Raw genomic sequence first — 15138 nt, 5'->3', positions numbered from 1 at the left:
ACTAAATGTAATGTTCAATCATTGATCAGGAAACACATTTAATAATTGCAAAATAAGGAATCGCACTACTTATAACTATCTTTTCCAGCCCCTTTATAAAAGAATATTAGATTTTTCTTTTTGAAAGTGTTGCAGCATCAGATTAACACCACTTACCTCGTGCTTCAAAGAAAACAAGATCAAGTACATGTGCATCTTCTAAATGACACTGACAAAGTGTCCAATTCAGTTCAAGATCATACTGTCGCCGTTTAAAAAGGAAAAGCAGCAAAGACACGAGCTCAGTCAGTCAGCTGAGGGTAGAAGTTGACCCGACCAACGGATCGCACCAATTACAGGTCCAGGATGTAAGATTGTGGAAATGTGGGCCGCTGGACGGGGCAACTTCTGCCAGCAGTGATGCTGGACTGAGATACTCACACAACCCAAGTGCTCAACAGGCTGTTTTCACAGCGCACGGTTTCACTTGTCGCCATAGAGACAGATCAAGTGTAATAATGATGGCTCAGCTCCATTTAAATGTCATGATAGGGACTTAAAGCAGGAACTCCACCGAAGTGGAATACAGCCGTCATTAATACGCCCGAGTGACAAGTCCAGGTGTCTGCTGGGAAAAAGGTCTGTATTGTTGTAGTCTGCTGTGATTCCACACGCACGCGTGAATAGTGACCACAGGAAGCAGTGGGAAGTTGTGACAGAGGATCTCACACACACACACACACACACACACACACACACACACACACACACACACACACACACACACACACACACACACACACACACACACACACACAGAGTGGGTGCAATGAATACACGCAGCGGGCAACATCAGAAGGAGCAGAATGAAAAGTATAACCTGGAGAGGAGAGGGAGAGGAGGGGGCTGCGCTGCCCCCTGCAGCATGGATGCTTGGCCTACAACAACCACACCCTCACACCACCACACCCTCACACCACCACACCCAGGCCGAAGAAACAGTAGAAATAATTGGACATAAATCACACACCGATATCAAGGCGTCTCTAAGGTCAGAGCTGGTTTGCATCACTTTAAAGAAACACTGACGGGCAAATTAAACACGTTTTTTGTCTCCTGCTGAAACTCACCATGTTGCAATAAATACGTGTTTTGTCAGCATCATAATGCTCCACTTTGCACCGTCAATCTGCAAAATCCTAAGCAAGCTGCCATAAAGACCCAGAGGCATGCTGCTGGGTGACGTCCACCGAACCCTTTCACAATGTTTAATTCTCCTAACTGTGTTACTTAACTGAATCTCGGGGCCCAACAACAACCCGGCGACCTCGCTCCACTCAGCAGCAGCCTGGGATCCTACGACTTAGCAGAACACGAGAGGCTTTGTCTGGGAGAGCGCAGACACACTCGAACACACTGACCTTTCCATATTCCAGTGTTATAACGTCTAAACAATCCGAACAGAAAATCAACGTGTTTACTTATTCATCAGTTGATTTAACTGGATTCATTACTGTATCATCATTTCCAGCAGCAGCACAGCTCAGCTTTTAGTAGAGGACAAGAGATGTTTGTAATGTTGGTTTCAAATGTCAATAATAAACTTTACCCACATGTGTTGCAGAAATAAGTTACATAACCTGCACCCCTGAGCGAGTGATCATCCAACACTGCAGCTTACGGAGCTTTAAAGCCTCTTTTAGCCCTTTTCCAGTAACAGCCAGTTGTTGTTAGCTGTACGCTACGTGTGCTGCAGCAAACCACAAACAGACGAGAGGCTGGTAAAAACAGACGGCCGTTGAACGAGCTCAAGAATCAGATATTTTATCTCAGGAGTTGAGAATTTAAGTGGGGAATTGAACTTAAATTCGCCGCCTCAAAACTGGACTCCATGTCTGCTCTACAGGTCTCACGCAGATGTTTGCCAACACAGTTCCCTTTAAGTTGATTAAACCTTTAAAAATGCATCGCTGTAAATCCAAATGACATCATCAGAAGTTTTTATACAAGAAAAAAAACTCCCTTAAAATAGTTTAGCTGTAACTCAACACCTTTGCTTCAATCAGTAAGCACAGGTCTATGAATATGCAAAGAACTCCCCACCTCCATCTCCACCAGCCCATCTAAAGCCCATCTCGATGATATGGGAAGCCCCACCCTTCACGCTGACGGGGTTGGCGCCACGGGTATGAAACCCCGGCCGTTTGAAAACATGTTAAGATGGGTAAAAAGCATTATTTCCACTGGAGGGCCTTTAATAGTTGTATAAGGAAGTTATCTTGTGTCGGCTGTGTGTTCGTCAGCTTGTTATGATAATAGATATAATTGCCTATAAGCCCTAAGAAATATAATTAGCAATCAATAACCAATCGTGAGATTTTGGCTTCCTCGTCCCATTATGGGACTCTTTTTGTTCACAGAACTCAATGAAGTCCTTCAGACCGTCTTTTATTAGAGACGGTGATGTGGCCTTTAGTCACATCGGGGCAGACGTGTTCAGTGGAACATCCTGCCAGATGACCTCCTGACCCCACCAGATGAATCCATCATTACATAACGCACTCCTGTTCTGTAGATAGGTCGGTAGATAGATACGTTATTAATTCATGTGTGTGCGATGTCGTCTCCTGGTTGTCTGGTTTCTGTTTCGTGGTTCTCCGTTACTGTGGGAATGTTTTAATTGTGACCAGGCGAGGGACAAGCCTCGTATTTAACATGCTACACGGTCATTTGCAAATAAAATAAACAATAAATTAGTGATGATGCAATGTAGGCTATGACAGCCCAACTACAGCCATAAACCTAAACATCTGGAGCAGTGGTCGATCTCTTATTAACTATGCTGCTTCCCGGAGTCCTTCCGATTAACCAAATAAGTAAGAAAACAAAATGTGATCACACCGAGAGGTCATTTCCTTTCCGGGATATTTACTGAGCAGAGCAGACACTCACCGTCATGACCGACTCTGTGGTCCTTCGGTCCAGGGACTTGGCTCTCCTCAGAGGGGGCAGGGTGGAGGCAAAGTCCAGACCCTGACCGACGTCATGTCTCTGCTCCTGAACAACACATAAACACACTTCAGCTTTCCCACTTTGTTTTTACACACGAGGTAAATAAATCTCATCTCACACATATGAACTAGAAATATGTTATTAATAGTCAGGCAAATGTTTTTATACGGTTTATCAACACTCAAACATTTGAAAAAAAAAAATACAGATCCTTTCTTTTCTAATGGGCTCTGTTTTGGGTGGGTGTTAATGGGCTGTGGGGAGTCGCCATGACGATCGTTGCTTCTTTGTCAAACCCACATGTTACGTGCACTGAATCAAAGAGGGTGAACACAGCGTGAGGCTAAACGTAGCAGCTCCAAAATCTGTGTCTATTGTTCTCAAAGTAACCGTAAGAAGAACAGCGGGATCCTGCGAGCCCGCTTTATTGGAGAATGCGTGTGATATCTTCATCCGTGTATGACTGACAAAGCTCAAACTGTCTGACTGAGTGTCACAGCGTCGGGTCTGAGCCGCTCTAACTGAACACAGGGTGGGAAAGGGAAGCGTAATCATCAGGGGAATCCCACCGCAGAATGGAAACTGGAAATGAATACAGCACACACTGCTGACCTCTGACCCACAACCAAAACAAAGACGGGACAGAGAGAGGGAGAGGATGGAGGGAAGAGGGCGAAGGAAAGGGAGGAGGGGTGGGGGTGGGGTTGGGTGGAGGGGCTGTACTTCCAACAGAGGAATAAAGGGGCGGTGGTGCAGTGGTTAGCATTGTCGCCTCACAGCAAAAAGGTTCCGGGTTTGAATCCGGTCCTGGGCCTTTCTGTGCGGAGTTTGCATGTTCTCCCTGTGCTTGCGTGGGTTCTCTCCGGGTTCTCCGGCTTCCTCCCATCATCCAAAAACATGCACCTCAGGTCAGGTTACCTGGCACCGCGCTAGTGGCAGCCTGCTGCAGCAGCTCCCCCCTAAGAGCCCCCTGCTGTAGCGAAGAAATTTCCCCTCGGGGATTAATAGAGTACTATAAAATTTAAAAAAAAAAATTAAAAAACTCAGAACTGGCGCTGGCTGCTCCTCTGCTGAGCTCACTCCTGTTTTCTGCCATGTGATATTTAAAATCCCCGTTTAAAAGTCTCACCGCTTCTATTGTAAACTTGCAGCACAATGTTGCCACTGTTGGACTGGATCTACACACGCACGCGCGCGCACACACACACACGCGCACACACACACACACACACACACACACACACACACACACACACACACACACACACACACACACGGCAGTGTTACCTCTCTATGGAAGCGTCTGTGCTCGCTCCGGCCTTGTCTGGCACCGCTCCTCCCCGACTCCTCCACCTCCATTTTCTCTGGATTCTCCAGCTCCAAGGCCTCCAACTTCTCAATAACACCGGAGCGACTGGAAAAGAACGCACACACACACACACACACACACACACACACACACACACACACACACACACACACACACACACACACACACAGTTACATTAAACAGCATAATGCACAGTTTGACTGCGACACACACGGCCCAGTTTTTCGATGAAAAATTGTTTGTGTAAGAGGATATACTCTGTGACATATTTAAAAAAATGACTTACTCAAAAATCAGTTTCTGACAAAGCAGGTTTAGTGACTGCAAATAATGTTAACGACCAAGTTAGTAACGCCACTATGCGCGTCATTGCACTGATAAGTGAAGCATCAGTGCTCTTAAAAATCCTCCCAATAAAAACGTCAAGCTCATAACGCTGTTTAGGTTTCCATGGTGATCGGTGTTCCTCCATCTATGGATGGTTGTTTCAGATCAGACGACCTCCTCACTAACATGCTCGTGTTTCCAGCTTTTATTATAAATTATTCGTGGAGTGTGTACAGATGACAAACGCAATCAGGGGTTACGAGAGAAATCAGAAATGGAACCAACAACAACAACAACAACAAGCAGCAGAATAAGATCAATAGTCCTTCCATGTTATTCTGAACAGACACAGACAATCCTACAGTCTGGTGTTCACATGAAGTGACAGAATGAAGTGTGTCAAGGATGAGAACGGAGAGCTTAAGAGACAAATTCAACCCTGGTTTACTTTTTGATATCAGCAAAGTTCACCAGTCAGAGTGTGAAGAGCTCATCTGACGTCAGAGCAGAGCGAACAAAACACCTTAAGACCCTTTGTTTACCAAATAGTTTAGAGATTTAAACCGAGGACCTGAATGTTCCCTTTTCCTGTTCTGACCCAGATTTAAAGACCATGGAAGAATTTGAGGGAAAATTTACCCACATCCAGGAACAACTATGCAGTCATTGTGTTATTTATATTTACTGTGAACAGATTGAATGGATGGCCAAGAATGAAACACGCAGCGGTTGATAAAGAGACTGTAATCTCCAGCGTGCATGTGGCCTGAAGGCTGGATTCCACCGGAGTCGTCTGCGTCGTGTCTTTAAGCCAGAACAAAAAAACAAAACAAAACAAACAAAAAAATCAAGGAAAAATACCCAATCTGGAAGTGAATCAAATTGGACAGAAAAAACGCGTTGCTCGGGAAATGCTGCGCGCGAGGTGGGACTGAACAAAATGGTGCTGCACACTCGACATAACGGATCCCTGCCAGGTGGAATCCACGGCGAAGAAGATCAACAGGTGAGTGTTTGTCACCTGGAAATATTGGAGAGGAACCATATTTAGTTTGTGATACTGTGGTTGAAAAGCAGGTAAGGTTCCTGAGCCCAACGCCCTTCTAGTAGCGATACGAGTGTTTAGTTTTACTTCCTGGGCTGGGTGGAAATAATTGATATTTTGTCAGAATAAAACAAAGTTTTGTTGTCATTTGCTTAAACGAAGCAGTGCAACTTTAGAAAACACAACTATCGTTACCGCTGCTACCATCAGATCACCACCTTTTATTCAAAATAAAGGTTTTATTAACGCTACTGTAGAAATATGGTTTAACATCAACCTCATTACAGGCCAACATTTTGGGTGGGACACTGAAGGGTAATCAAAGCTTGTTCTACGAGGACCGTCACGTTATGTTTGCGTGATCAGTGACATCTTTTAAATCACTTCTTAAAACATTTTTTGGAGCAAAAGTGGTAAAAGTTGTGCTATTTTTGTGGCAACAAGTGTTACTCTGTTACTTATAATTGTTACTGTTATCTTATATTTTTGGTATTATTTCTGCCTTGGTTTTCTTCCCCTCAGCCCTGGGCTGTTTTAATCCTGGAAATATGATGTGAAGCACTTCGTAACGTTTTGAGAAGTTGAGCATGTTTCTTTAAATGACTTCATCTGCTGAAAACAGTGAAATACGTAAACCGTCAACGTTAAAATGGAAGTTTAGAGGGCTGCAGTAAGAGTTGCAATCGGCCCGCAGTGAGGCGAACAGCTACATCATCTACAACAGATCACGATGCTTTATGAGAAACTGCTTCTCAGTCCTCATCTCGAGGGGACAATGAGCGCTGCAGCACAGATCCAAGAACAGCCCACGCTCACTCACGTCCATCTGCAAACCTTCCTCAATCTGTGACACGGTACACCAGCCGCTCTGACACATTCCCACACAGGCCTTTTGTTCAGTGACAGACGAATCTGCATTACTGAGAGGAAGAGGGCGACAGGCAGAGGGAAATATTATATTACTCGTTTGCCTAAATGTTGCCCTTATTTGGACACTCTTCAGCTAAAACTACTGCCCTTAAAAGGGAAAGAAGAAGAGGGGAGGAGGACGAGGCCAAACACCCACTCCAGGCTTTTCTTTTTGTCTGAAGTTATGTCCCAGACAGGCTGATGTGAAACTGTCAGGACATAAAGATGACAAGGGGCCACCGGTACAGATGTGCTCACTCACAAAGTGCTGCAGTCTTGTATTCATCACTTTATTTTATCCGCCATCATCAACCCGTCTTCCAGTGTGTTTAAGCTTCAGCGGTCGCAGTAAAAATGAAAGTTTGTCCCGAGATGGAAACCGTATTTAGAGGATTTGTCTTTTGAGGAATGCTGGCTTCATCCATCTTTTTGACTTTCTGATCTTGTTATCGCTTAAAAGTTTTTTTTTTGTTTTTTTTTTTCCCCCAGAGAAAAGTTCGCAACTTTCTTGTGTGGAAATAAGTGACATTCCCACAGACACCCTGAAACCAAACGGTCTTCTTCCCCTGCACCCGGCATTGGAGTTTCAATGTATTTCTTGAATTTGTTCAACGCTACCCTCCTTCTCACAGATGATAATACATTTTTATCATGTTTAAAGCTAATTCTAGGACCCATTTTTAATCATCAATGTAAACAAAGGCTGAATTCAGTTATTAGGACTATTAATTGAATTTCTCTTCACTCACATGTTGGACATATTATGTCAATCTTTTTGTTGACTGTTGAGAATTTCCCCTGTGCAACTGGGCATTACTGATATGCAAAAATAAATGCTTTTTAATCATTAAAATTTGGGGTATTTTATGTCTTTGATGACAAGAATAACAGAAAAAGAAAGATGCAACAGAGGACCCTGGCCAGACACAAACCGGGGACATTGTGGCTCATGTTGAGAAACCAGGGTGCCTCTTTTTGGCACCACACTGCAAGTAATCTCTAAATATGTCAAATTGGCTGTTGTTGTGAATTTAACATTAAAGAAAGCTTACTCAGACATGATGAGGCCGACACATTAACTTGCCGTCTGAATTACGTAACAAGGTAAATGTCAGATAGGGGCTGAAGCACCGGAGTCCGAGGCTGCCTCCCTGGATGCTGTATGGGCACGGCTGTGCAGGAGGAGATGTGTGCTGACTTAATTCGTAATCGACTCAAGTGGACAGTAAAGTAATGTGTTTATGGGGAAGTATGTGGGAACTCTCTTGTTTGTGTGTGTGTGTGTGTGTGTGTGTGTGTGTGTGTGTGTGTGTGTGTGTGTGTGTGTGTGTGTGTGTGTGTGTGTGTGTGTGTGTGTGTGTGTGTGTGTGTGTGTGTGTGTGTGTGTACATACATGCCTTTAAAAGGATAAGCCAGAGGCTCAAGTATTTTCAGACCACACAGTGTCTGTAGGACGGAGCTGCGTTCCCAGGAAAGCAGCCCACTAACCTGGTTGATCAGGTTAAATCAGAGGCTGATTCAAATCTGCATGTCAGCGAGGTGTTTTCACACTCAGTGAATCACGCTCATGCTGTCGTTCTTTCATTCAAGCCTCTCTTAGCAAAAAAAAAAAAAAAAGACAACTTGGATGAGTTAAAGTGGGCTCGCTCTCGTATTCACAGTACGGCTCGGTGTCGTCAACTCAGCCTGATCTTGGAGTCGGGATGCAAATTTGAATCAATTTCCAAAACTGACAGTTGATTAATCGTTGCAAATAAATGAAATACAGTGGACTGCATCAGGAATTTGAGGAAAAGAAAGAACTTTGTGTTGGCTTGAATTAAGAAATTAAGCGTGAAAGCAAAAAAAAAAAAAAAAAAACATCAACTTAATTTAATGCTGCAGAGCTCCCACTCCTATTTGCTGCAACGCGACGATTGTGTTAACTCAGACCTGCTTATGTTTAACACACTAGTTTAACATTAACATGAGCCTTGGAGATGACGACGAATTTCACACAATGCATCACAGCTTACCTCCATCTCATGAAACAGCAAAGAGGCTCCGAGAGCAACAAGTGGTGCCGTCAGGTACGGCGACAAATCTACAATACATACTGTATCGTGACAGTTCCACCACACGTCCCTCGTGTTTGGAATAACATTATTAAAGTTGACTAAAATATTACAGATTACATCCCTAGCTTGGAAGTTTGATTTTCTTTTACAAAAAAAAATGTTTTATGAACTGTTGTGTGCAAATTTAATTGCTGGAGAAAATTCCTGCAAAATGAAATGTTCAATTTTTCTGTCAAACATGAATACATGAAACTACAGTGTTTTACAGACACAAGGCTGCTCTGAAAAAAAAAATGGATCCAAGGTAAAAGAAATATTATGTCAAATATTTCATGTTTATACTGTTTCATGTTTTTGGAAGAAAACAATAAAATGCCCTCTCTTTTATATGAATGTGTTATACAGTGAACCCTCGTTTATCGCGGGGGTTACGTTCCAAATAGAGACCGTGATAGGTGAAATCCGTGAAGTAGGAACCTTTTTTTTTTTACAATTATTATACAATGAAATACTCCATAATACATTGAAACCAAAGAACAAAACCTTTTTACAGGCCCAAGCATTTGTTTAACAAATAAAAGTACTGTATAAATGTTTTTTTTTTACAAATAACTACTGTACTGTAAAATAATAATTTTAATCATCAATACGAACTGAAGGCTTCAAATTGCTGAGATCGGCACCGCCCCACTGCGACCCGAGTCATTGGATTAGAACGGGAGGAAATGAAAAATGATTATGAAAACAAATACAAAGTACAGTCGGACAAATAGTGACTCGTGTATTTCACTGCTCTTCTGACTGAGCCGCTGCATCCTGACTCCGCTCTGCAGCGGTTCTTTCTTCTAAAGCCGGCGGTGCAGATGTGGTTTTTCGAGAGAAGAACATAGTTATCGGTAGTTGTTGTCGCTCTTTTTTCTTCTGGGCAAAAAGATTCTTATAAACCGACATGCCACCATCGATTATTTTTAATTTGGCAAGCTGTTTTACGTACGTGTACATATTAAACCGCAACGTTATTGACAAACAGGTAGAGAAGAAGCGGAGAGACTGTTTAGCCAATCAGAATGCAGAACACAATGCACGATGCAAATCCGTGAAGCAGCGAGACCGTGAAAGGTGAACCGCGTTATAGCGAGGGTTCACTGTACTAACAACGTTACTCAGCACTCTCACCTCCCTAAACTGGCTCCTGGCTGGCTGAAGTATTGAATTTATAATCCTGATGCATGTTAAAGTGTTAACATACCTCGCCCCATTCTTAAAATAAAGAAATCTTCTCCACATCTCACACTAAGACTCTCCGTCTACTGGGAGATTGAAAAAATGATGATCACCAAATGCAGCATGTCTCCAACAGTTTCTTCCAAAAAGCCAAAACGCTGGAAACAACTGAGGTAAAGAAAGTGAAGCTAAGATTGAAAAAGTGGCCATTCAAGGACCAGTTCTGGATGTGCACAGAAGAAAGAGTGACTGACCTCCTCTCGGGGCTAAGGACGACCTCTCTCTGTCTGTCCGGGCTCCTGAACCGGCTCCTCTTCTCGGCCTTCCGGGCCTCCGCCTCCATCCGTCGGGACCGCGGCGTGTCGTGGTGGCTGTAGGAATGGCCGCCCCTCTGGGTGGCCGGGTGGCTGTCGGTGCTGGTCACCGTGCTGCCGCTGGCGTCCGAGTCCAGGGAGCTGACCGAGCCGCTGATGTGGGAGCCGTTGGAGAGCAGGGAGCTGCCGGAAGGGAAGGGGTCGCTGGGGGCCGGGGAGAGGCAGCGCGGGACCCCTCCCAGGCTGGAGCAGGAGCCCGTCGGGGAGAGCAGGTCGCTGGGGGGCTGCGGCACCGAGCCGTGCAGCGCCAGGCTGCCCCGGTCCACCTCGTCACCATTCACTGAGCCCGCATCGGACCCCTGGCCCACAGACGCACAGTCGCCTGGAGACAACAGAGGACCAACAGAAGACCGTGAGGCATGTTGTTACAATAAAGTTTTAGTACAATTACTTTTTTGTGCCAAATTGTTGATTCGTTTGACAGAAAGGTTTACTAAAAGTTTTCTTACAATTCAGTTTTATTTATAACAACAAAGGTCAGATCTGAAATTATTATAGAACGAAATCCACCAATTCCCCTATGAGCGACCAAAGAAAGGAAAAACCCTCTTTAGACACTTTTTAAGCAAAAATGCCAAACTTTTGATGGTTTTAGAAACTCTGATTCGTGAATATGTGTCTTTGTGTAGTCGCACATTACAGTAAATTAAATATATTTTGGACTTTTTGGCAGACACAAAAGTCTCATTTTCTGATTTTTATGGGAAAATTATTAATCCATTAATCAAAAAACAACTAGCAAACGAATCGAGGAGAAAGTAATCATCAGCTGCCACCCTACAATCCAGACGCACTGCAACATGTGATTTGTGTCTATTTGTTTCGCCTGTTTAGATCCATTCTTGAGCCTCGTTTAATTTCCTTGATCGACGCGTCGTTCCTCCTCACCTGCGGGGGGCAGCGGTGATCCTGGAGGCAGCTCAGCAGCAGCCCAGACAGCCGCTCCCTCGGCCTCCCTCTGGTTCAGCTCCTCCTGCCAGATGATGGAGCTCGAGTCTGGAACCTTGTCTGCTTCGGGGATCCCGGAGCCGGTCACTGCTACCTTGGCGGGGCCCGGCTCCTGAACGAGAACACATGAAGAAGTCAAAAACAACGAAATAAATGAAGTGGAACATGAAGCTGAGCTCTGACCCTTTGTGTCCAGTGTGAGGAGGATCACCTGAGAGGTCGCGGGCTCCACTTTGCGTTTCTTCTTCTGGTTCTGTTTGTTGGTTCGGGGGTATATAACCAGCTGTTCGCTCCACCTGCAGATAAACAAAGAAGAATGTTTCTAACCTTTGTGCGTTAACGCCGTGACCCTTTACCGACCCATCAACAGACGTAGGAGGAGAAGTTACCCATTGATGATCTCTTTATTCTCTCCTCTGATGAAGTACTCCTGGTCGGGGGTGATGATGCACAGGGAGTTCTTCTGGCCCGTCTTGGGCTCTGCGTCGATGACGTCCGTGCAGAGGTTCATGTTCACGGTGCCCTGAGGCAGCGTGCTCGGCTAGAAAAACACAACATGACAAATTAGCCTGAACACTTGCCCATATGATCGTATGATTATTATGACTATTTCCAAAACCAAACGCGAAACAATAAAAGGCAACAAAAAAAAGAAGAAACAAGAATGGACAAATGTGGAAAAAATGTGCTTGAGTCACCGGTTTGTTTCCACGTCCGATGCGTGACTGCCCGACTAAACACTGATATCATTGGTATCACATTCCAAACAGTTCACATCTGAAACAGAAAAGATCTGAGGGAAAACAGCGTTTCACAGCCAGGCTCCTCCAACTGCTCGTTCTCAGAGGCAGATCTCAGTAACTGTACAGACCCTCTGCTGTTTTCACCGCTCACCGTGGTAACCAGGCAAATCCTGTAGCGAGTGAAATAAGATGACACCAATGTTTCCCAAACGGGGGCCAGACAGGTATATTAACAGCCGCTCAAGTCTGTCTGATGTCCGTCCGTAGATAAATCAGCCTAATCTGTTTCACTTTTATTGCACTTATAGTAACATAATGACTGCAGTTGTTGTCAATTAGAGAAGTGTTATCTTTTCGTTACAGCCTCTCTCTCTGTGTGTGTGTGTGTGTGGAGAAGCCGACGAGGAGGAAAAAGTAGTGCAACCATCAATGACAGTAGAACTAAGAAAAACCTTTGAAATAAAACACATATCAGGGCACATAAATTCAATAAAATGACATAAATATTTCTGGCTCTATTAACGTGAATGTCTGTCACCGAGTGAGTCACTGGCCAACGTTACATCACTGGTCGGCCAAAGGCTGCGACTTCCTGTATCCATTATCAACGTAAAAGCCATGAAGCTAAATATTAAGTTTAGACGTAACGTGTTTCTAACGGGGAGGAAGTGGGAGGTCCCGACGGTACGAGTTTTAACTTATGTAAATCTGATATTGGAACACCTTATTTCCCTCTTTTCATGCGCTGCAGTAACTGAGTGGGGACAAGCAGCTTCTCTGTGTGCAGCCAGGTGAGGCCTTTAGGGAATATCGTAAATTACAGTGTCTACCGATAATCAGCATGTGAGGCGTTTGGGGGGCACATCCATAACAGAAAATTAGCTGGGGAACACTCTCCCCCTCTAAAAGGCATGAGTCTAACTAACTAACCCAAAGTCTCAACCTGTGGGAAACACTGAACGGGACGTCCCGCCAGATTAAAGCTGCTTTGTGTGGATGATCGGTGAAGAACGACAGGCTGCATCTCCACAGTAAAACATGAAAATATATTCAACGAGCCACAGATAAAGCTCTGATGTCACTTCCTTGTGTTTTGTAGGCGTGCTCTGCGAGACTGGATCATCATTTGAACCTGTGTTGTCTCGTTAACATCAGAGTGAAGAAATCCCCTGAACTTCCTCTGTGTCTGCTCTGAATCCTGCCGCTCTGTTATCAGGCTTTGCCGGGTTAGGCCTGCTACAGATGTAAAACAGGTGCTGGGTCTCTTTCCAGCTCCTTTTAAGGCCACTGAACACAGATCCAGCTTTATTAAGATCTGCCTGTAAACCCCCGGGGGCTGCCAAATATGGCAATTACACGGCGTCGTACTTCAGAACTCAGACGCTGCGGAAGAATTTCCTCCGTTAGAGAGAAAACGATCAAGTGTGAGAAGAAGTCGCGGTTGCTGACTGACAACTATGTGAAACGCCACAGAGGGCGGAAACTCAGGCCACATGAATATTATTCATGATATTTATTAAGACGAGAAAAGAAACATCCACGGAGGACATTACGAAGAACAGAGGAAACCTAAGACGATATAGATTATAGACTCTCGTGATATATGACCTCCAGCAGCCCTTTCTGACTAAACAGTTTCAGGAACGATGGAGCCACGAGGCAACTGAACACATCACTGCCTCTGTGATCCTTTTGCATCTCCACCTCCATTTGTAAAGAAGCTGCAGCGACGTATCAATCAATAAATTAGTTGGTAGAAAATTAATCTGCTTTTCCATATTGTGAAATGGGGTGGTTTTCACTTTACTCGTGCATTTTATTTATAGAATATTTGCGAAGCAGATATCAATTTGACTTAGTTTTTTATGTCAATCTAAAATATCCATTCTTCATCCTGTTGTTAATACTAGTGGAATCCAGTTTGCTTATTTTGTGAATGAAGCTGTACACACGTTCTAGCGTCCGCAGGTTTTGTGATTAAACTGCCGGCACAGTTTATCACAATGAACTCCATCCTGAGTATCAACCAGAAACAACAGAAATGTTGTCCACAGTTCCTGAAACTGTTGTGGCCTCGTGAAAAGGGACTCTAACATTGAAACACGTTTCCTGCTGTCCCATCCTTCAATTCAATACCCTGAAAAAAGACTTCAACGGCAACATTTCTTTTTTTTATTGTCTGCATCAAAGGGACTTTTAAGATTGAAAACATATTAACACTGGATTTGCTCTAATAAGTAGAGTTGGGTTTGATCCAACGACTAAGCGTACAGGATCAAGCAGAGATGAGGGGTGATGCTCCCGGTGCTTGAAGGTGGCTTTTCTGTGCTGTTTGTTGCTGTTGGGTGGAGCCTGGATTACTCAAGTCCAGCTGATCCTGCTGCAGACAGTAGGAAAGTAACTGGTTGCTTAGAAACTGCCCTCTTGTTATTGGCAAGAAAACAAAGGAGATGTATCTGCCAAGGCTACCATTCAAAGGCAAAGGAATTGTCCTGGGTTTGATTTCTACACAATTGGGCTAATTCCATATCCTTCAATTGTGTTTGCCTTCCATGGGGCTAACTAATTTTAGCTTTGCCGTGGAGTATTATTAAAAGCAATGACTTTCTCACAGATTTCTCTCGAGATGTCTGGCTGACATGACACGAGACTGACAATTAAAATGCTTTATACAAAAAAAAAAAAAAGGGATGTGTCTATAAGGTAATTGTCCCATACTTAAGTCTTTATTTTTTATTGCAGCCCAGGCCCAACAGTAAACTTTCCAAAAAACTGTAAAAACGGCATGAAAAAATAACTGGGCCCACTTCAGAATTAAGTGGAGTACACCCACTCCATAAATGATAAATCCTTCAAGAGGCTTTTACAGGCCGAGCTAAAGGCAAGTCGGCCACAGCGGGCTCTGGAGGAGACTGCTGTTTTATATGGTGCATGTTCCTCCACACAGTCCCCTCCATCTAACTCTTTAACAGACAGGATGGAGCTGTCCACGCCGTGCCAGCTTTAATGCAAAAACAACAGCGGGTCCATAACGGAGACAGTTATTTGGACTGCAGCGTGAGTGACAGCGCCGCCTTTCATTCTCCAAAACATGAGGCAGAACAGAAGCGGCTCTGGATTAAAGCGTTCGCCTCCTCCAGCATGTTCTCATGGTCATTGACCTTTCTAACCTTTAAAGCTTGCAGGGTGG

At 44.2% G+C, this 15138-nt stretch overlaps 1 protein-coding gene across 3 annotated transcripts in view; it reads right to left on the bottom strand.

Moving 5' to 3' along the window:
• Window positions 1–15138, bottom strand: part of mprip (myosin phosphatase Rho interacting protein) — a 42951-nt gene that overhangs the window by 17366 nt on the left and 10447 nt on the right. For all 3 annotated transcript variants that reach the window (XM_069707436.1, XM_069707435.1, XM_069707437.1), the window contains exons 4-9: window positions 11595–11746; window positions 11417–11501; window positions 11146–11317; window positions 10138–10579; window positions 4279–4405; window positions 2932–3036 (exon numbers count right to left, since the gene is read on the bottom strand). In XM_069707436.1, coding sequence (XP_069563537.1) covers window positions 2932–3036; window positions 4279–4405; window positions 10138–10579; window positions 11146–11317; window positions 11417–11501; window positions 11595–11746 — 1083 coding nt within the window. The remainder of the gene's footprint in view (window positions 1–2931; window positions 3037–4278; window positions 4406–10137; window positions 10580–11145; window positions 11318–11416; window positions 11502–11594; window positions 11747–15138) is intronic.

This window comes from Brachyistius frenatus, unplaced genomic scaffold (assembly GCF_029030835.1).
Source record: "Brachyistius frenatus isolate BFR_SWC_R1_liver_20210118 unplaced genomic scaffold, ASM2903083v1 Contig_69, whole genome shotgun sequence".
Classification (NCBI taxonomy): domain Eukaryota; kingdom Metazoa; phylum Chordata; class Actinopteri; family Embiotocidae; genus Brachyistius; species Brachyistius frenatus.
The sequence above is the reverse complement of the archived record's forward strand: the minus strand, read 5'-3'. Positions and strand labels throughout refer to the sequence as shown.